We start from the raw sequence: 24,630 nt of genomic DNA, 5'->3' as shown, positions 1-24,630 counted from the left end.
GTCACATGCATGAGAGCTGTTGTATTGATGAATAAATAAGTCAACTAAAATTGATTGTGGTGTCACAGTCAAACGTTCAGTTACTGTTAGGTAATAAGCTTGTCATTTACTTACATGACAGGCTTGACACCTAGCACACTATATAGTCACGAGTAATTATGGAGTGTCACATGCATGAGAGCTGTTGTAGTGATGTATAAATAAGTCAACTAAAAGTGATTGTGGTGTCACAGTCAAACTATCAGCTACTGTTGTCTAACAAACTTGATACTTACTCAGTACACCTAGCAACTTTAGTCACGAGTACTTGTAATTTGTCAGATACACCTGAGCTTTTGTGGCGTGATATATGAATCACTCAACTGAAATTGATTGTGGTGTGTCAGTCAGACGTTCAATTCCTGTTAAGTCACAACCTGACATTTTCTCAATAAAGTTAGCAACCTATAGTCTCGTATTTGTGGCGTGTGAGATATGCCAGAGCCCATGTGACGTGTAGTATGAATCATTCAAGCACAGTTGTAGTTCCACTGGCAAACTTTTGTCTGTTGCTGGGTGATAAGCTTGCACTGAAGTAGCAACTAGCAACCTAGCCATTTCCAGACGCAAGGCTTTAACGTCATAAGTTACCAGTATTCGATTATATTCAATTTGACTTATATTATTGCTTATAATCATTAAGCAATTTTCCTCCCTCAGTAATATTTACTCATATTATTAAAATGAGTTAATATACTTCACGGAGTTCAACATCAATCCTAATGTGATTTATATTTTACGGAGTTAAATATATTATAACTATACAACGTCGTATAATTTAAAAAAGGAGCTACTCTTCCTACAAATTTTTAAGTGTATCATAAAAAGTCATTAATATATCTGGGATAGTTGCATTGTACATGTTTTTTTAAATAAATTTCAATTCTTTATGATAACTATTCCTTAAAGCATGAAATGCACCAATTCCGAAAAGAAACCTGTGTACATATTTTCTTTGGATATTTTATTTTTGACAATAATCGTTATGGCTTTTATTTCCAAATTACATTTTTGGCAAACCGTGTGTACAGTTCTACAGTCTTATTTAATATTTTCACCTAATAAAACTTTAACTGTCCCCTTTTATTGACGAGATAAAGAGTAGATTTAGTTTTTTATAATACGGAATTGTTTATATGTTACATTTTTGCAGCTCTCCTATACTTTTTATGTACCTTTTACAACAACGGATGGATTAACTTACTGACAAAATGAAGCCTTATTTTAGTTTTTCTGTAAAGATATGTAATATTATGAGATGAACCGGAAACCCTGACACCCTTCATTAATTTTAAATAATACATAACTGTCTGTATATAACAATGAATAACAATAGGTCATGCGAGTTGTGAAATTTTACTTATATCTTCGGTAAAGTTATTACATTTAACCGTCTTTCTAACAGCAAGTCGTATTATGACTCGGGTAAATGGAGTAAATAGAGGACGGAATTAAAGTAAAATAACATGCGTTAAAACGTTTACAACGGATATTACACTCGCCTCGCTTGTGGACACAAGTATTCCCACACAAAGGGACATAATGGCTGAGCTATAAATAGACTTTCCTAACCGCACGTGTTGAATCCCGAACCATTCTGTTAGTCACGAAATGACTGTCATTACATTTGTGGTTATGTAAAGCTTCATGCACAATTTCAAATCTATTCATCTCTTTAAATTCTTGAGATGTTTTGCGTACAGACCGACATAGGGATAATTACTTCGCATGTAAATTTCTACAAGAGTCCCGAAACACAATAGACAACCTGGCAGGCCTCTGAGTAATAGGTGTCAATGACGATTAGCCAAGTCCTATGAATGAACATGCTGGTGCATGTTTGCTCTATGATGGATCGTAGAACTCATTCTTTTCTATGCAGCATGTAACATTAAAAGTCTACAGATATAATGTTAAACGTTTTCACACTAAGTCACCATGTGACAATGTTTCAGGCGTTAGGGTAGTTGGGCTACGTTGCAATAAGTCATGTGTTCAAATTGCACATAATTATTCGCAGTTTGTTTACATATTGATTTAGTCTGCTATTTTGTCGTTACCCATAATACCAATGTAAAATAATTTGCGAACACTCAGCCAAATCCCATGGAGTAACAAAAACCATCACCGAACTCGATTCCCATTCAAAATACTAAGTCTACAGATCAGTTACTTCTCGAGATATAGTGCAAAAAGACAGACAGATGTACAGTTTCCCCAAAGAAAGATTTTTCCAAGTTATAAGCTTCGCTAACGCTCAGTCAATAGAATTGGTGTATAGGTTATGATAACTGTTCGTTCAGCTGATCATTGCCACTGACTACAATCAGGTTTCTGACTACCACGTCAGATTACCGTTAAAACCAAATTTTTTACCTATAGTTATCTGTTCAGGTCACATGTGAAAGTACTATGTAGTCCTAGCTTCGTCTGGAAAAAATAAAAAGATAATTCATTCATACATTAATTTAAGTATAATCCCCGTTAGTTTGTGAATAAGTGTTCTAAGCACTTCTTAGAACTTGAGTAGCTTAAAATTATAGTTGGGTAAGGGTAGACAATAAAATATTTACCTATTTCCAACCCTTTTAACTTTTCCATCTTAATAAAATTCTTAAATCTTTCAGTTGGAGTAGGCGTACATAAAATCATATACATTGTCAGCTTGCTAGTTTTTATTTACATTTTCAATTGTTTAAAATTAATAACTCATTCACAGCAAGTTAATTAACTGGATGTTCATTAGGAAATGGACTATAAGACATGACATACGTTACTTGTGCTGCTTGTTCAAAGAACAGAAGATTTCTGCACTCAACGCTTGGCAGACATCCCAAAGCCATGTTTTTGTAGAGGTGACATGTTAAGTCGTTGGCAACACTCACACCTTATCTAAACACCGACAGCACTGCATTGCGGAAATTAAAGCGTGCACTTTGTCACCTCTTGATCAACAATCTCTTAAAATGATGTGAACCTTTCTTTTTTCTCATTTAACATTTTTGTAATAGCGTGTGCATAACCAGGGCTGTAAGGAAATTGATTATTTATTTCTTGACGGTATTCACTATTTTATGTTTCAATAAGAAGACAAATTTGAGAAAAACAAATACCAAACAATTGACAAAGATTACTCATGTTTACAAACTTTCTAGAATATAATTGATTAATATTAAAAAAAAAAAAAAAAAAAAAACACCTACTCTAACCCGTTTTATAACGAAAAATAAACATTGAAAACTTAAAACAATACTGAAATACTGTCAACAGTGTATAAATAAGCACACCACAATCTAAATTTAAATCAGGCAACCATTCATCGGTCGTGAAATCATTATAAAATATATTAAAAACCACTGGTAAATGGAAAAAAAAACAAGAAAAAACGTCCCATTATAACCAATGTTTAAGTAATAATAGTAAATTAAAGAAGCATCACATACAATTAATACAACAACGAGTACTATGACGGGAAGGAGTAACCAAAAACATGAATAATTACGTTTAGAGTAATACATAAATTTAATATACAGATATGATATTTAATATGCAGATATGACTAACTACGTAGATCCAACGCTCTCGTCTTCATCAGTAAGTCGGATATAGAGAAAATTTCAACATTAATGTAACATTAGAGAAATTCCAAAGCGGTTGATTATTTTGAAACCTCCTCCCGAAGAGAAGGCGCGATAAAGTTGATATGACACCAATACTAGTAGCAGATCCAGGCAGTCAATGAATAAGGTCAACATTTATTCAGAAAAATGTCGGCAATATGAAGTTTAGAGCTGGGGGAAGGAGCACAACTGTAACTCTTCTATAGGTATCTGTCCGAACCAATATCCAGGTCCCACTCCTACAAATGTAATTAAAGATAATTTCTATTTGGTAGAAATGTCCAATTTTGAAAGTTGACCAAACTATTAGCAATATTCAAGAAGAGGATAAATAAGCTGTAGGTAAAAAGTCCGCAGAAATCATAAAGAGAATATCTCTTTAGATGCCCTGACTGTGAAGGCAAGCATGCAATTGGATTTTTGGATATGGGTGGGATTTAGTTGCTCCAAAATAAAGACGCAGATACAGGCACTATAATATCTCTAACAGAGATCAACTCCAACAGAAACACCGATTGCATTTTGTATTTAAAAAATACGATATTCGTATCTTAGGGGAAAATGTGAGATACTGCATTTAGAAATCTCCAGCTCAATTTCGTTATGGAGCTCAAATCCAAAATTTTGTATGGATCTTCTTGCAAGCATAACAACCCTGAATTAAAACTACATCTATGTACACTTTAGCATCGTCTCCAGTAAGCAGGAGTTTGGATTTCTCAATCACAAAAGTAAGATCATTAATGGAGATGCACCATAAGTTAGGTGTTAATATTGAACCTGAGGGACGCCATAAATAGCAGCAAAAACAGGTGCTGAAGACTGAAGAGCCACCATAGCTGACAACAATTTATTGTACCTCTAAGTAGCTGCCAAACCATCGAGAGCATACAGCTTAGCCTAATTATGTATAATTTATAAATATTATATAAATATATATTTGATCTTTAATTGAATTTTAACAGCAACGGTGAGATTCATCTCGAAACATAAAGTGTGGGATCCAAAAACATATTTTGAAAAATTATGATACCCTATATTTTGTATTATCACATTTCAGTGATTTATACAAATGAGCTTATATTTTTTAATCTTTGGTAGCAATATGCAAAATGTAGTACCTCCATTAAACGTAGTTAACAAGTAATTCTATGTAAAGATAAATTTAAATATTTGATAACGAATAATTGTAGAATACAGATGACGTACAAAATCTAAAAGATTTTTGAGACTTCGTTACAACCACATTTCTTGCTAAAGTAATATGTATCTTGAAACTTTTAATTGGATACATTCGCCAGACTTGCGATGTCATCCGAAGCTCTTATAAGTACACAATTATCATACCAAGTTAAATTGGAATCTGGTAAGAACTGCGGTAATTATTGTGTTCACAATGCCGTGTTAGATTACATAAGATAGTATACAAAGAAATGTGTCTAAGATGTTGAATATTAATTATTCAAAGTTTTTAATCCTGCAGTTGCTTTCAACTTTGTATGTGGTAAAATTAATAAAGTGTTTTAGATTTAAAGTATCATGGTGTTGTGTTACGCAAGTAGTACAATTTATAATTATTAAAATTCATGTAAAAAAAAGTAAAGAATGTCTTATCTTACCAGGCGAAGTTAGGGCTAAGAAGCCTTCTCTAACACTTAACATGTACGTAGATTTGTGTAAACATATGTGTAAAGGATAATAGTATGAAGGCACAAATTTGTATTTGTGCAAAAAGGACAAACATAAAGAAAGTAATTATTTTTTAAATCTATAATATATCACTATCCGCAATGTTATATTGAGGTTATTTTTCAATTCATTATTCCTATTTTGTATTTTACTGTATTACCACATGTGCGTATGATGGGTGTATTCATAAAATACTATTACATATTCGGAATTCGAATTTTTAATAATAGTCTTTTAGTCGTTTTTTTACGACTGATTCATAGTAAAAATTGAATACAGCCACAAAAATCAATTATAAAGCCACACGACGCGAAGAACAAATATTAAGGTAGTTTACATATATGCAAGTTATCCGATTGAAACGTGACTGTGCCACAAGATATCATGTTGACCCGGGACTGTGACAGAAATAAGTGGAACATGCTGGTCTAGTAAACTCTCAGTCAATCACAACCTTACACAGTATCGCGTAGTTTGCAAGATAAACCAAATATTAGGTTGAGACGTGACTTTGCTAGGAATAAGTGGAACATGCTGGTCTAGTAAACTCTCAGTCAATCACAACATTACACACTATCGCGTAGTTTGCAAGATAAACCAAATATTAGGTTGAGACGTGACTCTGCTAGGAATAGTTGGAATATGCTGTTCTAGTAAACTCTCAGTCAATCACAATCCTGCACCGTATTGTGTAGTTTGCAAGATAAACCAAATATTAGGTTGAGACGTGAATAGGAATAAGTGGAACATGCTGGTCTAGTAAACTCTCAGTCAATCACAATCCTGCACCGTATCGTGTAGTTTGCAAGATAAACCAAATATTAGGTTGAGACGTGACTTTGCTAGGAATAGGTGGAACATGCTGGTCTAGTAAACTCTCAGTCAATCACAACATTACACACTATCGCGTAGTTTGCAAGATAAACCAAATGTTAGGTTGAGACGTGACTCTGCTAGGAATAGTTGGAATATGCTGTTCTAGTAAACTCTCAGTCAATCACAATCCTGCACCGTATTGTGTAGTTTGCAAGATAAACCAGATATTAGGTTGAGACGTGACTTTGCTAGGAATAAGTGGAACATGCTGGTCTAGTAAACTCTCAGTCAATCACAACCTTACACAGTGTCACGTAGTTTGCAAGATAGACCAGATATCAGGTTGAGACGTGACAGTGTCAATAGTGAGTGGAAATGCTGGTCTAGTAAATTCAGTCAATCGCAATCAGACTCGCGGCTACATCAATGTCTGCTTGAATCAGCTATTCCGTAATCTAACTCTTACTTATTGCAATCTTTTGAGAAAAGACTTATTTGAAGATATAGAACACTTTTTTATAAAAGAGATTGTAAAATATAAAATAGGCTAGTTTATTACGATTTTATTATTAGTTTAGAACAAGAAACCCGTACGTGTCTGCACTACACTTAGTTGTGAAATTCTGATTTAGTTATAATATATATACATAAGGTAAAATACACCTATATCGTAAGCCTTTTTTTAATAGTACAAATTAAAAAAATAATGTGTCTAATAGTATAAATAGGAATCCTACGGAAAAGAATCCGTTAGTAAATAACAGTTTTATTTTATACATAATTAAAACCACTTCTAGCACAAGGTTTTGGGGAACAAAATGTTATATGAGTCCGCATCTTTATGGAAAATTCGTTTTCAAACCATTATTATTACGTTAACTTTACGATTTTCGCCATTCAAATACGCATAAACAGATAATAAACTATGTATACGTAAAACTGGAAATTATAATGTATAGAAAAAAATTTAAAACGATAACTTACCTGTAGAAATACATGGCACCCCATTAAAACCATTGTCAAGTCCATGAAGGAGGTAAGTCGCACATTGAACTCTTGAATAAAACTTGCATCAAATTATTAAACAGCTCACGACTGTGCAAACGCTTGTTTTTACGTTCATCGTTGGAAAGAAACTATTGCGAAGTACTCATTTACACAACTGCATACATTGAATAAAAGTGGTATATGTCTGGGTAAAGTTTCTACCTAACGCTCTAATAATAATAATAAAATTAACATAATATTTCCAGAGAGTGATTCAGAGCTCTCACTGCAAATATTGTTCCATGCACCAAAAGGAATGAGTATTCAATTCCAGTAGTGGTCTATCTCTTTTTATATAATTTATCTGTCTGTATAGTTATATTTGTGTTGAAAGTCATATTTTCCAAACGATTCAACCAACTTTAATCAAACTTTAAATCTTATATTCATAGGATCTATCAATAAAACTGTTTCGTTAGAAATGCTAGTTAAATATCGAAATGGTGGGTATTTAATACAATGTAATATTTTTTTTTATAGTTTCAGAAAAATTACAGAAATACGATTTTAGAGAATTTTATAGAATCAGACACTCTTGTTTTAAAATTGGAAAATAAATTAAAATTAGAACTAACTAAGCTCAGGTTTAGTCTGACGTAAACGTTCTTTCTCGATACTCATTTCTCAATATTGTTGGGCAAAACACCTGTCATATGTTATTTCGATTACCTTTATCAGACATTCTTTCAAATTTAACTCATTGATCTGGCAACCAATGCAACAAAAATATTATACGTGTTGCTGATAGTTTTATAAAAAATGTTTTTGAGTACTGTTTTGGTTATTCTTATAGTAAAAACTTTCCTTGTTCATATAATTACAATACTTATTAATGGAATGAAATCACATAATTATTGCAAATAAATTTACACCATAAAAATGAAATGATTACCTCATGTTCGTTCCATTGTTGCTTTGTTGGCTTATCGCGTAGTTCGTTTTGTAACTCGAGAAAAGACATGCAATCTGACAAAACATTAAAAAAATTATTAATTTTATACCTTTTTATAAAATTAGTAAATTTTAGATATTTTGTTAAATATTTCAAATGGGTGCCTTTTTTAATAAAGGCTAATTAGAAGATTCAACCATACGATTTTTATTTGTATTTTTATGAAAAGGAAGGGTTAACCAAAGGTTTATTGGTTAACCAATAGTTTGTTCAATATCTGTATGGATTTATTTTTCCATTATATACGTAAACATAGAGACAGATAGTAAACATAGAACATACATTGCATTTAATATTATTTAGCTCCTTTGGTGTGTGAGATTATATTCTACTATTATAAAAACCCTATGTAAATTATGTTTATCTGAGAGATTTAACTACTTAGCTTGAAGTGAAAGGCTTAAATATGAACGTTTATTTTGTTAGAAAACGTAGTTGCATAAAAATAATCTATTTACAAAAAACTATAAAACCTTCACTATGAACAATGAACATAAAATCGTATGTATTTGTATTTCGCGTAATTTTCACGGGTTAATAAATTAATCGTAGTAATGTTACCATTACAAGGATATTCTATAACTACATGTTTCAAAGAGCCTAATTAATATATAACCGTGTACATGAGCTGAACTCTTCGTGCACAAACGTCAATATTCCGTAGAAGTGTTTAAATCTTTCCCATTTCACTGGATTTTTCAAGTACTTTAAATGTGCAACTAAATTAGCTTACATTATTTTCCGAATCAATATATAACACCAAAACAAACGTTTAAATATTTTTCAAGAGGGAAGCCATCTTAAGATGTAGACCACTTGGCTCCAACTCCCTGGCTCACTCCCAAGCCTAACATTTGCGGGCGACACTTTTTAATTAGCTCAGGGCAACTTGACTGATATTACCAGCCTTATCTTAATGCAACCAGAGCAGGTGCGGAAATTAACAGCACTGTGTAAGGGAATTGAGCGATATTAGCTGGTGTGACAAGTGAAGAATTACTTAATACACTTAATCTATCATTAGAAATGTTGAATAATCATAAAATATTTACAGCTTGTTATATCAACTAACGTTCTGCAACTCTAATCTGTTTGAGTAAATTGCATTAGTCTCATATTTAATAATTTATACTAGATAATGTTTTACTGAAATTTCATAATAGAATTTCATGCTACTTTAACAAATCCCTGTAGCCATTAATTCTCAGAATGAAAAACCACCTTCTTTTAATATAGAATTTTTTTTCTAAATGTAAACTAAAATTTACATAATAAATATTGAGCTGGTATTAAAAAAGTCATGTCAAATGCCTTTGATCATTGTTGAATTATTAATTGTTGAATGATATTGTTGTTTATTTCAAGAAAACCAGGATAACAATTTCGTCATTTTTGACCTGAATTAATTATGACCTAACAATAGTAATAATAGCTATGGATATGACTTGCTATGTCTAAATAATGTTATTTTTTAAATTGGCACAGCAATGATCAATCACTCACTTTTCCCTACACATTTATTTCAACAAAAAGTGTAATTATATTTATCTTGCACCAATCCAAAATTACGCTTAATTAGTATGCCATTTATGTACAGTTAAGGTTTGTTTTATTTGTAATGTTTTTAAATCTGTAACTCAGTATAAAACAACTATTAGGCATTTTTTAAACTTTTGACGTTATATTATGTCAAAGTCAAAGTCAAAGTCAAAGTGTTTATTTGTCAATTAACAATTAACATTGCATGACAATGGTCAATAAATTACAATAATAATAAAAACAAAAGATAAAATAACTAAACATCTTATTTGTACATTAGATAATCTCTTACAGAGTAAAACTCTCCATCAATCAAAAAACACTTAAGTCTTTTTCTAAATTTGCTAACAACAGTTTCTGCTTTTATTTCCAGTGGGAGACTATTAAATAATTTGATTGCTGAAAAATATAACTGGTTTTCAAAAAATGAGGTACGGTGTTTTGGTACAGGTATACAGATGGAGTTTCTTAAGTTGTAATGAGTAGGAAAATCAGAGGTAAAAATGTGCATATTTTTCTTAAAGAAGGTTAAGGTTTCAAGTATGTATAGGCTTGGGAATGTAAGAATTTTGTTTGAACGGAAAAAACCCCTGCATGATTGACTTCTTGCCAGCCCTAATACAATCCTTAGAGATTTCTTCTGCAAACGAAAGATGTATAGGGTCTTTGTGTTTTCAGAGCCCCATATTGGAAGTCCATAAGCAAGATGTGGGTAAATGCACCCATAATAGCCAGCCAGAAGAATTTCAGTACTAGAAAAACTGGAGAGTCTACGTAATAAAAATATGCCGCTGCATAATTTCCCACACACCTTGTCCATGTGAAGGTGAAAGTTCAGGCTTGAGTCCAAAATCACACCCAAGAAGTTTGTAAATTGTGACGAGTTAATAACGGAATCGCCTAAAATAATGGATGAACTTCCACTATCACCATTCATGGGTGCTCTAATATTAAAATCCAGGAATGTCGTCTTTGCAGTGTTCACAGTAAGGTGATTTTCTTCCATCCATTGAAGAAGACAGCTGCCTTGTACAAAAATATCATATTCCAGGTTTTCCCTATTTTTATGTGACATATTGAAAGATGTGTCGTCAGCAAATAAGCACAGATTTCCTCCGCCCACACTAGATGAGATGTCATTAACAAATAATAGGAATAAGACTGGGCCAAGGACAGAGCCTTGGGGTACCCCTGACTTCACTGTTTTCACAGAGGATACTCGATGACTCAAGCAACCAGAGTGGTCAACAAAGGGAATTTCAACTACCTGGCTACGCCCCATCAAATATGAAGACACCCAGTCAAATGCGGCACCCCTAATTCCAAGGTTTTGTAGTTTGCATAACAAGAGCCCATGATTGACAACATCGAACGCTTTTCGGAGATCCAAGAAAACACCAAACGAATGCTGACGTTCATCCAAGGCAATAGAAACATGATTGATGAAATCAAAAACGGCATCAAGTGTCGAGAAGCCACGTCTGAAGCCAAATTGCTTTTCAAAAATGACATTATTATGCGATAAAAACGACAATAAACGAACAAGATACAGTTTTTCCAAGACTTTTGAAAACGTTGATAGGATAGATATGGGCCTATAGTTTTCGATGTCATATGGGCTTCCCTTTTTCAGTAGTGGTTTAACTATTGCTTGCTTTAGAATACATGGAAATACACCACTTTCGAATGTGTAATAATGTAAATAATAGTGTGTAAATATGTGTAATATGATGGGTACTAATTATTTTAAACACTCTTTCTTTATGGCGGCAATGGATACAATTATTTGGATTGACCTTCAAAACTTAACATAGAAACTAAAATGCATCAATGTTAAAAAAGTATTTTCAGTGCAGGATTAAGTCATATATCCTCAGCGAATCTTAAATTTTCTTTGTATACTTAATACAACAGTAAAGCTATTTTACAGACGAATAAGCTTCAATTAAGAATCTCGGTAATCTAAACGAGGCTCTTAGAGTTCTTTGAGAAGCCAAATAACTCGCAATGGGAGTTCAATGTAATTGGCTGTTTAGAGAAACTAATTATGAACGAAATAAATTCTTCTCCTGCGTTCGGCACAAGGTAATTATAAAGTTATTACCTCGTCATATTTTGGTTGTTTCGGTGTCTTGGTAGTATTTTTTTAAACTTGGATACTGTTTAGCAGGCTTTATTTGTTCCTTCATTTGTGTAGTCATAAGTTCTATGACTATTACAATTTTTCATTTCTAAAATATTAAAAAAGGTGTGAAGAGCTAATAAAAAGCGAAGAAGTATTTCTTTTGAAACCATTTACACCATAACTCTGTTACCACTGATCGCACATGTCAGTAATCCGAACTTGCTCTTGAATACGTTATAAGAGGATCACGTGGTAAAATCTCTACGTGACCGCTCTCTTATCGCCTTCACTGTGTTTTCATACTAATTAATTGTAATGAACGGGATTGTCAAAGACATTAGAGAGTCCTCAAGAAACGTGTGATGAATAGAATAAATGAATATGAATTATTCAGTGTAGCATTGTATTTCATTATATTAATATCTGATATCTCATGTTTATAAGCTTATAATAGCTTTAAGTGACAGCATCGCAATAATGTCATTGTATTATTTGTTTTAGCTACTCGAGCGCGATGCTGACTGTGGCGGCGTTGGCCACGGTGATCATCATGATCGTAGGAATTGCGGGGAACTCCCTGACTATTGTGGCGCTACTGAGGTGTCCTAGGGTGCGTAATGTCGCCGCCGCCTTCATTATCTGGTCAGTTCATGTTTTTTGGCTTGCAAATAATATCAGTACACAAATAGCTCATTCTTTAATTAGGCCATGTTGGTCACCAATGCTATAAACAATTTGAAATGGAACCTAAACATTCTAGTAGAGTAAGTTGTAATAAATAAATGCAAAATTATAATATAGACTCAATAAATTCATCTGATACAATATAAATTGTATAACATATAATAAAACATCAGAATTGTTGAATTTATTTAAACATTTTAAAGGATAATTCGGAATAAATGGTTTGTAAGTTAATAGTTCAAATTATTTTAATAAATGTAAAAAAATATTTCACATAAACATATGATCGATACATCAAAATACTTTTAGTTAATAACTCATAAGCACTAGAAATCATCATAGATAGATCTTAGAGTACCAATTAAACCAAAATGATTAGTAAATTTTACTTAGCCTGTAAGATAGAAGATCAGAACCCTTTTTTTTAAAAAAAACGTTGTAAATCTAAAAGGCCATAAGTTTTGTTAAAACCACTTGAAAATGTGTACCAGTGGAGCAATGTAATGTGTATTATTACAGTCTGTGTGTGGCGGACTGCCTATTTTGCGTCCTGGTTCTGCCGTTCAGCGCGCATGCGTATTACTACGGCACGTGGAGGTTCGGCAGTACGCTGTGTAACGTCGTGCCTCTCATCCGGTACGCCAACGTAGGGGAGTCGCTCCTTTGCATCGCCATGATCACTATCAACAGGTAGGTAAAATGTATACACTACTTGGTCCTTTACATCTTAATCTCGATTATACAATGCAATACCTACACAATGTGGTTTTATAAGTCATACTTGCAGTCACCATTGCAAATTATATCTATGAGTTTTCAGCATTAAATAAAGCTGGACATGCTTATTTTCTTAACAATGGAGTCAATGATATGAGGAATTGACATCTAGAAGCTTTATAGGTTATATGTGTATGTAAAAAGTTTAAAGTTCCCAAATTCATTACACCTTACATACCGATCTGAACTGTGTAAAATTTTGCATAATCATCGATTCACGCTTAAATTTTGATGTAGGACTAAACGACTCCAAATCCAACAAATTTACGTGCCTACTTTAATTTATATGGAAATAAACAAAACTAAAATAGCAGAATCCTTTTAAATAAGTAAAAAGAAACAAAACTCCACCAGCTATGTAATAAACGATAGTGAAGTATTTATAACATTTTGTACCTGAATGTTAAATAGAAATTCAAATTCTAGTAACGCATTCTCAAACAGTAGTATTGAAATAAGATATACAAGGGTTATAAAGAAATGTCTTTTTGACTTGACTTCTAAGTACACTACATGAGAAACTATTTAAAATATCTTTACAAATATTCAAAAAGAAACACATGGGTATGTTGAAATTTTAAGCCACTCACAATTATTTATTACTTTTTAAAGACAGTAATTTTTACTCACTACTACATTATTTGGTAAAGCTTTAGGTAAAGTAACAATAAACACAGCGACACGTGTTAGATTTTTATCTATCATTTTGGCAGACCTTGCGTGTTTTACATTTGACAATTTAGTAGATCAACAGACTTCTTGTACCTTAAACACATACAGGTCTCGAGTCAAAAAGCAAACTCACGTAGTAAGAATCCAGTGGCGCAATGCACATTTAAATATAACCTTCCAATTATTTAGTTCAGTTCTAAAGGATGAACTGAACTAAAATCTCATTAACATACCTCAAGAGTCTCTGGTACAATAAGAGTAAGTCAATAGCTTGGTGATCTACAAAGTAAGTGTAATAGAATACTCGGTGCATTGATTTAACTTGTAGGTAATTTCCTGAGCTTTGTCAGGTGTTCTATTGAATAGTCAGTGACTTTCTTTACAACTCCAAATAGAGAATTTCAATCGGTATTGTTTTTTCTTCAACTCCTAAAACAACAAATAATAGAAATGTTGAATTGCTTAACAAAATATCCTTTTAATAATAACGAGTGTAAAATATCATGAAGATACAAGCTGATATTCAGTTGGTTAGGGGATTGATAATAACTATTTGAGTAACACGTGTGTTTTAGTAGTCACATGCTTTAAACTAAACTAAATCATCTCATAATATTAAGATTGTTTGAAAGCCCTTGAGACGGAGCCATATTAAATGTATGTATATGAAATCTACAAAAGGCACAAATAGAGTGTAAGATATTTTGATTGATACCAAATATGAATAGAAAGTAATAATTTTAGATACCTAAATACGCCTTATAAAAATCAAGTAATTCTTTTAATAATTGGCTGAGCATTAGTGAAGCGTATTACTCGAGGGACTTGACAATTTTTCATTTCTGTCTGTTTGTTTGTCGGTCTGCCTGTCTGACCAATATCTCGAGAACGAACTATAGATTATAAATGAGGCATAATTTTTACATAAGCATCACTGAGTTTAATTATGGCGGATGTCACTCCATAGAATTAGGCTGAGCATCAGTGAACATTTTTACTTTGGTATTATGGGTATCCATGATGAAAATAAAATCGCACAGTGTAAAAATATGTAAACAAACCTATTACAATTGTATGAACTTTTTACATGTAACACATGTAGAATAATAAAATGATCAATAGACTTGACATTTTTGTAAACAATCAGTGAAACTAGTTACGCAATACGTATTTTGGCTTATTGCTACCTTAAATTTAACATTTAATAAATATAAGTTTAATTTAAATAAATTAAAAATAATAAATAAATTTAAAAAATAAGTTTATGTAATTATGATAATAATGTAATTTTACAATTTTTAATTCCCACATATATAAGGAAAACAGTATAATAGGCTGTTTTACAAGCCTAATAAAACCTTACATGTTGTAATGAAAGGAAACGGCAGACGGTAAGGTGAGTTAAATAATATACATCTTGTTCTTCGTTTTGTGAATGTTCACAAACTTTCATCATATTATATGTATCGCAGGTAGATCAGCAATGTTATTAACTATTGAGGGCCCAATCAAATCTTCTTAAAGAACTGTTGTTTCCCGTTTATCTGTGCGATAACACTTTATGTAAAGACGGAAAGTTGTATATAGTTTCTCTTGGTTATAGAAATAACGCTGTTGATTTTTGGGGACAAAGGTTAGTCCATCTGTCGTACCATCTATGCGATATCTCTTGATAGAAAGATTATAGACTTGGTAATATACGTCCCTCTTGGTCCAAAGAAGAACTCTATTGATTTTGGGATCAAAATGTCAAATGGCAACCCGTCCATCTGTGTGACCTTCTAGGCGATAACTCTTGATAGAAAGTTCGGAGATATTTGAAAATTGGAATAAAGGTTCCTCTTGGTGTAAGAAAGAACTATATTGATTTTGGGATCAAAAGGTCAAAGCCCATTCGTCTATTTAATTACTCTTTCATTATGATCATCGGGTCCATCGATACTCCGTCGTTTTGGTTTAGTATAAATAATATTATACTAAAAAAATCAAAATATTTTACTAATAGTAGTATTATACTATATTGTGTGTATAAGATCAATTAATTATATATAAGTATTAGCAGTTACTCTGTGTTGCAGATACGTGATGATCGCCCACTATGGCATGTACACCAAGATCTACAAACCTATCTGGATTGCCGCCATGATCACGTTCTGTTGTACATTAAGTATTGTTATGCAGGTGCCGACTCTTCTCGGATACTGGGGTAAGTTCTTCTTGATCTGAATTTTATTTCAGAATTAAAATGTTGTAAGAAAGGAAATATTTTAGACTTTCAATATTTAGAGACATTTTCAAATACAGTATTTAGTAATTTTCAAAATGTTGCACTTTTAAATTAGGTTCTAAAAGTATTTCAATTGTCTCCCATTGACGTCTCGCTGTAAACCTCCATGATTACTGACTCTAATGGTTCCAACAACTTTCCGTTGCATTTACTACCAGCATCGGTGACCTATACTATACAAGTGTGGCATCTTTTATTCAATAAATTAACGTATTTACTGTCATGATCAATCGTTTAAAAACTACTGTCCTACTAACTTTATTGCGTCACATTTAATTTTTTAATGCTGTAGGTTTACTACTAAACTGTGGCAAACTTAAAAAAAAGAGGGAAAATCATTAGTTTTGTCAAAACTAAATGTCAGACAATGCTGTGAGATGTGTTGAATATACAATACTCGTGGTGGCAAAACGATAAATCAAGACTTGGCAGCACAGTTAAATCAAAAAGCACACAATCTACATTTAGTAACCACTCCGGATGTGCTACAATTTGTCATCCGCCAGACACATGTTTTAGCGAATCCCTCTTTCAGGTCAAGGACAGTATATTGTCTGAGAAGACTTATTACTCTCTGTTGGCACTTCTCCTTGTTATCATATCACACTACAATAACAACATTTGTTACTTACATACTGTAATCGCTAATTCCAGGATTTGTTAACAAGTGAAGGAAATAGGAAGGTCGAGCAGAATGTTTCAAATTCCTGTGAAACCTGTAAGCCTGGAAAACTATTTTCGCAAATTGTGGAAACAAATATTTCAGAATATTTAGAAGTAGCTTTTTCAGAATTCTAGGAAATGTTTTCTAAAAGTAAATTATCTGCACCAGAATGTGTAAGCTACACTCTCACCTATCTCGTATATGATACCGTAACTTCATAATATGTATAAAGTTAATCGAAATTTAACTTTAAAATAAAAAATAAAACCCGAATTTAACTTTAAAAGAATAATGTGAAAGAGATACAAATTACCAGTGTGGATATATTTAAGCATATCTGTATATTTTTTGTATTTATGTGTTTTGTTTTTATTTCTAAATGATGCTTATGAGATGTTTATTGTATCTTAAACATTGTTAATAAAATCAGTCTATAATAATTCATTTCCTCCACGGCAATTTTATTTTACAATTCATGATACTGATTGCTCAGTTGTTCTTGTGATTTAGGGCTCTCGACCTCTTATTTTTATAATAATTGAAATACTTAAGTTCCAGAGGGGTATATTTTTGGAATATTTGTTAAGCAAACACGTTTACTTGTAACCCAATCATCAATAGACATTCCCACCACGTTAATCGCATGTGTATTGTGTATGGACAAACAAAACGGTACAGAGTTAGATCTCAGTCGGTATAGCCAGAATAAAGTTGCAGTAACGCAACAGTTATTTATGTAACAGTGACTTTATGATACTCATAATGTATGCCTACAAATATGTAACGAATCGCGAGCTTTTGTGAACTACATGGCACTTAAAGAGACTGGTACTGTTAGATAATGTGATAATTTGTTGTTTATTCGTTTGATGTACAGCGTATGTACAGAACGTCCCACAAAGTGTGCATCAAAATTTGTATAAATATTTTCAGGATTATTCCTGGTGTTTCCTTGTGGTTTGAGCTCAGTTGTACACAGCTGAGTGTAGTTCATATGGTACAACTCAAAGTCACGATATGTAAAGTATTACCTTTGACCATATTAGTTACACAATACATAACTTTCCCAATGCTGTCAATTGAGGCACTGCAAAAGTGAACGCTCGGGTAGCAAATATTTTATAGGTAACAAACAATCAAAGTTACATAGCACAGCCCTAGCGTCGGACCTCAGAAGTAACTGAAATAATCCCTCAGACCTCAACACACCAAATCCGGATAAATAATTAAACTGATGTGTAACAATAAAATGCAATACTCATATTACAATTTGAGTTTGTTATAAAACTGTAGCAGTCACAAATACAAAAATTAATTGTATTTTACTGATCACGATGAATATTTTATAATTTTATTTTACAGGTCAGTATGCGTACGAAGACAAAATCAAAAGCTGTACGATCGTACCAGATGAATATGGTCGGACATCGAAGAATGTACTTTTCATCATCGCTTTCGTAATCCCGTGCCTCATCATAATTTGCTGCTATGCAAGAATATTCTGGGTCGTTCATAGGTAGGACATTCTTACTTTTTATAATTATATATATAGTTTAGGAGTTCACTCCACTTAAGCTTCAATATGAAGGTTACATTTGTTATTCGATTTGTAGCTATCACAAAAATTAAGATCAACAAACTAATAATCATTATGTTTTATTTCGTTAGGCCTTTGACAGAAAATTTGTCTTCATCAGACAATTCAAAAAATATTTTCCTTTATTTATTACTCTGAAATTTCTTTCTATAAAATTTGCTCATTAACGTATTACTACTTAAGAAAACTTCTTTAACTGAAAGTTAACAATCATGACTTATTTATATTTTACAAAGATTTTTACCCTGGCTATGTTCTATGTGGAACGAAATATTTCATGTTTGGAAGGTCTACGTTTTTTATATTGCATTGCCTTATAGTATTAGAAAGCCTATTTAGAGCTATAAACCAACTCAAATATTCAGCTGAGTATTCATATCCACTAATAGTTGATCTATTAAATAGCTTAGATTTAACTAACGCATCACTAACATCCTATAAAACTAAATTCAAACACATTTACCTCATTCTATATGATTCTTATATAAATCTCAAATAACTCAAGTTGTAAAAATCGCAAAATATTTGCAGTTCCGAGAGCAGAATGCGGAAACACGCAGCTTCCAACAACAAAGACTCGTCCAGGACAGGGAAGGAGAAGAGGGATCAGAAGAATAGGAGAAACGAATGGCGGATAACAAAAATGGTTCTTGCGATATTCCTCTCCTTCCTCCTCTGTTACCTCCCGATCACGATTGTGAAGGTGGTAGACAGCAACGTTAAACAGCCAGGTACTCATTCTATTTCCCATTATCTTTTTTTGGATGTTGTGTTGAAAAGAAACGAAACCAAATGCAGGGCGATAGTTTCGCGTCGAGAGTCTGAAAATAATAGTGTTCATTTTCATTGTTCATAACAGTAATATGTTGTATTCTGTGTTCGATTCCAGTCTGATTATATATAAAAGGGAACTTAACAAACTATCAATATCTGTTACTATCTAATATTATCACGAAATACCTTGTGTCTTCCGCCATCCAGTACTTGACGACGTCCTCTATATTGAACTAAGTTTCTGAGAGGAGTGAGGAAGTATAAATATGTATCGGAACAACGTCCATTGGTGGAATTTCCTTTTTTCGTTCATAAGCTATTTTATTTTTTACAAGTTTCTTCATTCACCTCATGGCTAGTAGTAATGTCAACGCAGAAATTATAATTATTTACCCTTGTGTTTAAGTTATATTTATGACCAAACCAAAGCTACCATTGAAGGACCAAAGTCCTTATGAGAATAGCAGATGGTAAATGTTCAAACTTATTCACCTGTTGAGGCGCAGCTCAGCAAGCCGTGGGAACGTGATAACTTTCCCGGCTGTGGCCAGCCGCTGCATCATTTCATATACACTATTTTACAGTCATAGGATTCATTAATGCTTGTAGCAATGATAAACTGTAAAGTATCGAACGATTAAGAAAATAATTCTTCAACTTCACAAAGTCAAGTAAAAGCTCAATTAGAAACGGCGTAATTTCTTTACTTAAGGAGCTTTAATTTTGAAATGTTTAAACTCTAAAGTAAGCAATTATGTTATACTTGTATTGTATTTTTAGTGCAATGCGATGACAGGGTTTAGAGTAATTACAATTCAAAGACGATGTAAGATCAAATAAGTAACAAATCTGTATTGTTTCTGCTCCAACTGATATGATTAATTAATATTTAAGATAAAGAGTTTTAAAATTATGTAAAGTAACGTAAACTTATATGAGGACAACAATGGTAGGGTTGGACTTTTGATAGGTCTATTGGATTGATCATAAACGTCACTCAAACTCGGTGGTACACAACATCTGCGCTGACAGTACAGTAGGAGAAATTCCTGTATTATAAAGAGCAGTTTTTCTATTAAGTCTTCATATTCTGTGTTACAGCTCTGCACGTGTGGACGACCATCATGCTGTCCATGTCTGCCTGCATCAATCCCATCATCTACGTGATCATGAACAAGCAGTACAGGCAGGCCTACAAGACTGTGCTGACATGCCAGAGGCCGCGCATGCTCTCTACAACTCCTGGTCCGGGATCCAGCTTCGGGGGTATGTCTCAAGTGTCAACATCACTAAGTTACATTTGATCACAGAATAAACTGTAAATACTCCTCAGTCAAAGCAATGATGCCTTTCTGGTCTGTAGGCTGCTAAGGAGTCCATTACTACTACAGTTGATTCTAAAAGGATTAACTCTGCATTGAATAAAGATAAATTTGGGTTAAATGAATTTAAAGTGAACTCGTGAATTTTCTTACCAAAACAGTGAGTTTTTCACATAATAGTGAGTTGACTAAATATAACATTTTTCTAACTAGTTTTAAATGATTAATAGAAGTTCAAATGAAAAATACTACTTATTTCAAAGTATTAGGAGACTTCTAGACACTTTTAGCTTGTACTTAAATCGAATTTGTTTTGTCGTATGACTTAATATTTTTATGTGAATAGATATGTATGTAAGAGACCGTTTCGATACACAGTTTAGGTCAGTTCATTAGCATGAAGGTTATGGAATAAAATAGAACTACAGTAACATTCCATTAATCTGGCATCCTTGATATTCCGGCACGCCTTTTGGAAAAAGTAACATTGCCCTAAACAATTCAAAACATCATTCATTTATATGTAACTTTGTTTTTTTCGTACGCGGTGGACTCAGCGTTTATGTGGGCGTGGAGAAGAGACTAGGCGTCATACTCGGCCGTCTTCGTGTGATATCGATTAGACTCGAGTCACGTGACTGACCATGGCCGTCGGTTGTAAGCCTGTGTAACCAGTTGCCGATGTTTCGTATTGTCATACATTCGCACTTAGTGTTTATTCTCTCAGTCTACATTTACTGCAGTTGTAGTGTACAGTAATAACATATTAATAAACTTTTGCAGTGCAGTTATAGTACTGTATAAAGCTTGTGAGTGATTGGAGTGTGATAGACTAGTAACATGAGTCCTACCGTTAATGTGTAAAATGAAAACACTTGACTCTTACTTTGACTTAAAAGTTTGACATAGTGAAGAAGCTTGAGAAACCGGGACTTTTATATGAACTGGGATGAACGTGCCCACGACATAGTGTATTATATGAACATTGTAAAATTGTTGTGTAAATATACCGTGTAAAAATAGTAGCCTACTCATAGGAAATATAACGAGGACTACCTAAAGGAACTTTGAATAGTAAAAATGCGTTTTACTGTGATTGTTTGACTATTTATTATGTTTACATGATCTCTCTGATACATATCCAATAATCCGTCATACTCGTCATGCCTAAAGTCCTGACCGTGCCAGATTAACAGAAGTTTCCTGTATCTAAATTCCGAAAAGGGTTCTAGCAATTTGTTTATTTAATTCAATTTAAAAAGAAATTAATTAATTTTAATAAATAAAATTAATAAAAAACAAACTTCCGAGAAAAAATGTTTGTAATGATTTATAAAGATTAGCATACAGAAGTTTACGCTTTCATCAATAGATCCAGCAAAGTAGTCGAGTGAGTTGTTCATTTTCCAAAATAATGGTTTAAACATAGAAGGTTTATGATTTTAAGACACAAAACCCGTTTTCCTCTGTTGCGTTGTTTACTAAGGGTAGAGATGACCAGTAAGCGAATTCATTGAGCATTGATAAGAAGAAGGCAAGAGTTCACTTTTATTCAACTCTCCCATTGAGTATATAAAGTTTGATTTCATTTCATTTCTCCTACTTCATCTTTAGTAGTAACAATAAATTGGTTTATTGAATTGTACTGCATTTAATGATTTTACTGAAAATTAAAGTCGATATAAATGTATTATAATAGTTTTTATTCTCCTCCAGAATTATTACTGCATTACTTTAGAAATAAATTGTATAATAAACCAAAGCTTTGCTGTTGTATTGTAAACTTGTCTGTTACGCAATATGCACTTTTATTGCTCTTACTATTGTACAATTTTATGAACCTTCAGCTGAAGATAACAGGAATGCATGTCATGGTTATATGCAAATGCAAGAAGCTTTGCATGCCACTCTTGGTAAAGGTCTGGTATGTCTGGCAATAAATTGAACCTGATTGAGCAGTCATATGCATCCACTACAGCACTATTTATTGTAGCTTACTTATAATTTATATTCATAATCTGTTATTTATACACAAACAAAATGTTGAATGATAAAAATGCACTTTAAATGTTAAGCGTTTATTTAAACCCCTCTACCTTTTACTATAAGTACCAAGTTACTAAGGCGAACTATTTTGTAGATTCAACATAACTCAAAAGATTATGATTTTATAGTGTGGTTCTTTTTTATTTTATCACGCTATTGCAACTAGATATATTTCATATTGTTTGTTGATGGTTTATCGAATTATATTGTAAATAAAATAAATAATAACAATATTTTATAATATTTAAATAAAGATTGTGAAATATAATAACTATAAAAACTCACAAAATTAATTTAATTCCTTAAGAAATTTATTTTTTAAGATTTATTATGAGTCATGGTAACAGGAAATTGAAGGACATTTTCAATAATTAAAATACAGCTTGATTTCATTTAATTTAATTTTTATTTATTCCAGCCATAATAGTAACAATTCATTTATTGAATTATTCACCGATTAATGGTTTTACTGAAAAATAAAATCTATATATAAAAATAGTCTTTTATTCTCCTCAAGAAACTAGCAACCCATTACTTTAGAAATGCAACGCAACTATTAACCAAAACTGTGCTGTTGTATTTTTAACTTGTTCCTTACGCAATTTTATCATTTAGCGTTTAAAGAAATGAATCCACTCTATTGTTTACTAAAATGCATCGTCATTTATTCAGAAAAACAAGAAAACAAAATATAAACAAAAGGAGAAATATCGTGACGAATACGTTGATATGAAACACATAAAACAGAAGATAGAGTTAACCCTGCTACCTGAATCCAAACATCAGAACAAAGTCACTTGTTATGTGTTATGAGTATACAGTACTGATTTGACTTGGTTGTATTTTCGGTTTTTGCTGCTTTCCTTCATATTATAGCTTTGTTATACGTATAGCCGGGAGCCAATTTGCATTGGATTAACGTTAATCTAGTTTTTCGTGAATTAATTGAGGAATTGCTCCTGAGAAAGTTATCTTCATCTGCATAAAATTTGTTTTTAGTTTAAATTTAATGCTATTAAAAGGGTTAAATATTTCAAATAATCATTTGTATCTCCTAATCACGTTTTTTAACTTCATAAACTTAAATCCAACCGTCACCACATTCATAATAGTTAAATCTGTGTCGGACTATGGGGCAATGATACTACAAATCACCACTGTCTGTCAAACATTCATTCTTTTTATGGTTGACTGAATCTGATTTAACTTAACGGTCTCTTTCTTACTCTACCTTCAAATTACTCTATTGATTCCACACAAAAACAGCGTTGTTTGCTGTACAACGCTTAGTTATTATGTTTATGTATTGAAGGTTGACATTGGCATTTTCTTGGCTCGATAACATTTCTTTGGAAACTACCATTCTCATTATATATTTTCCAATAAAATAAAATATATTTCAGTTATTTAATCATATTTTTCATCAATTCATTAACATAATGTGCTTTATTAAATTTTGTGTGGTCAGCTGTATATTTTTATTCAAACATGAGTGAGATCAGAAATAAAGATGTAAATTATGTTATAAATTCGTAATGTTTCAGTTATTTTTTATAAAATCTACTACATCAGTTTCATAGACAAAAGAGACTGTAATAAAGTTATAAAATAAATATAATCTTCGAATTGCATTCAGATTAGTTAATTCATACCTTCTGTGGTTATAATAACGTTGGAAATGCCAAACTTCTCGAGCATATCACCAGTAAAGTCATATTAGACGGTTCTTCACCGTATGACTTTGGACTAATTAAACTTCTACTTGGAGTTAGCACCGTCATTAGTGTAGGTCAACTTCTCTCAGAGCGAATTATTATTAGTGGCTAATGTGTGATGAACTTCTCACTCCCTCGACACAGTTTGTGTTGTACTCAGCACATAATGTAATCAGCGCAGCCTAGTCCATCAGTTACCGCGATTTGTACTCTCGGTCATCCATCATTGCCCCTGATTATTGCTCAAGCTACTGTCTGTCTACTA

The 24,630-nt window shown here is 32.5% G+C and overlaps 1 protein-coding gene across 6 annotated transcripts in view; it reads left to right on the top strand.

Annotated features, from left to right (window-relative positions):
* The window catches only part of LOC124357071 (G-protein coupled receptor moody), a 123,911-nt gene that overhangs the window by 85,049 nt on the left and 14,232 nt on the right, over window positions 1-24,630 (top strand). For all 6 annotated transcript variants that reach the window (XM_046808481.1, XM_046808478.1, XM_046808482.1 and 3 more), the window contains 6 exons: window positions 12,329-12,469; window positions 13,031-13,201; window positions 16,039-16,166; window positions 18,274-18,427; window positions 19,040-19,239; window positions 20,384-20,548. In XM_046808481.1, the coding sequence (XP_046664437.1) occupies window positions 12,342-12,469; window positions 13,031-13,201; window positions 16,039-16,166; window positions 18,274-18,427; window positions 19,040-19,239; window positions 20,384-20,548 (946 nt within the window). In that variant the 5' untranslated portion in view covers window positions 12,329-12,341. The remainder of the gene's footprint in view (window positions 1-12,328; window positions 12,470-13,030; window positions 13,202-16,038; window positions 16,167-18,273; window positions 18,428-19,039; window positions 19,240-20,383; window positions 20,549-24,630) is intronic.

This window comes from Homalodisca vitripennis, chromosome 3 (assembly GCF_021130785.1).
Source record: "Homalodisca vitripennis isolate AUS2020 chromosome 3, UT_GWSS_2.1, whole genome shotgun sequence".
NCBI lineage: Eukaryota > Metazoa > Arthropoda > Insecta > Hemiptera > Cicadellidae > Homalodisca > Homalodisca vitripennis.
This window is presented reverse-complemented; position numbering and strand designations above follow the sequence as displayed.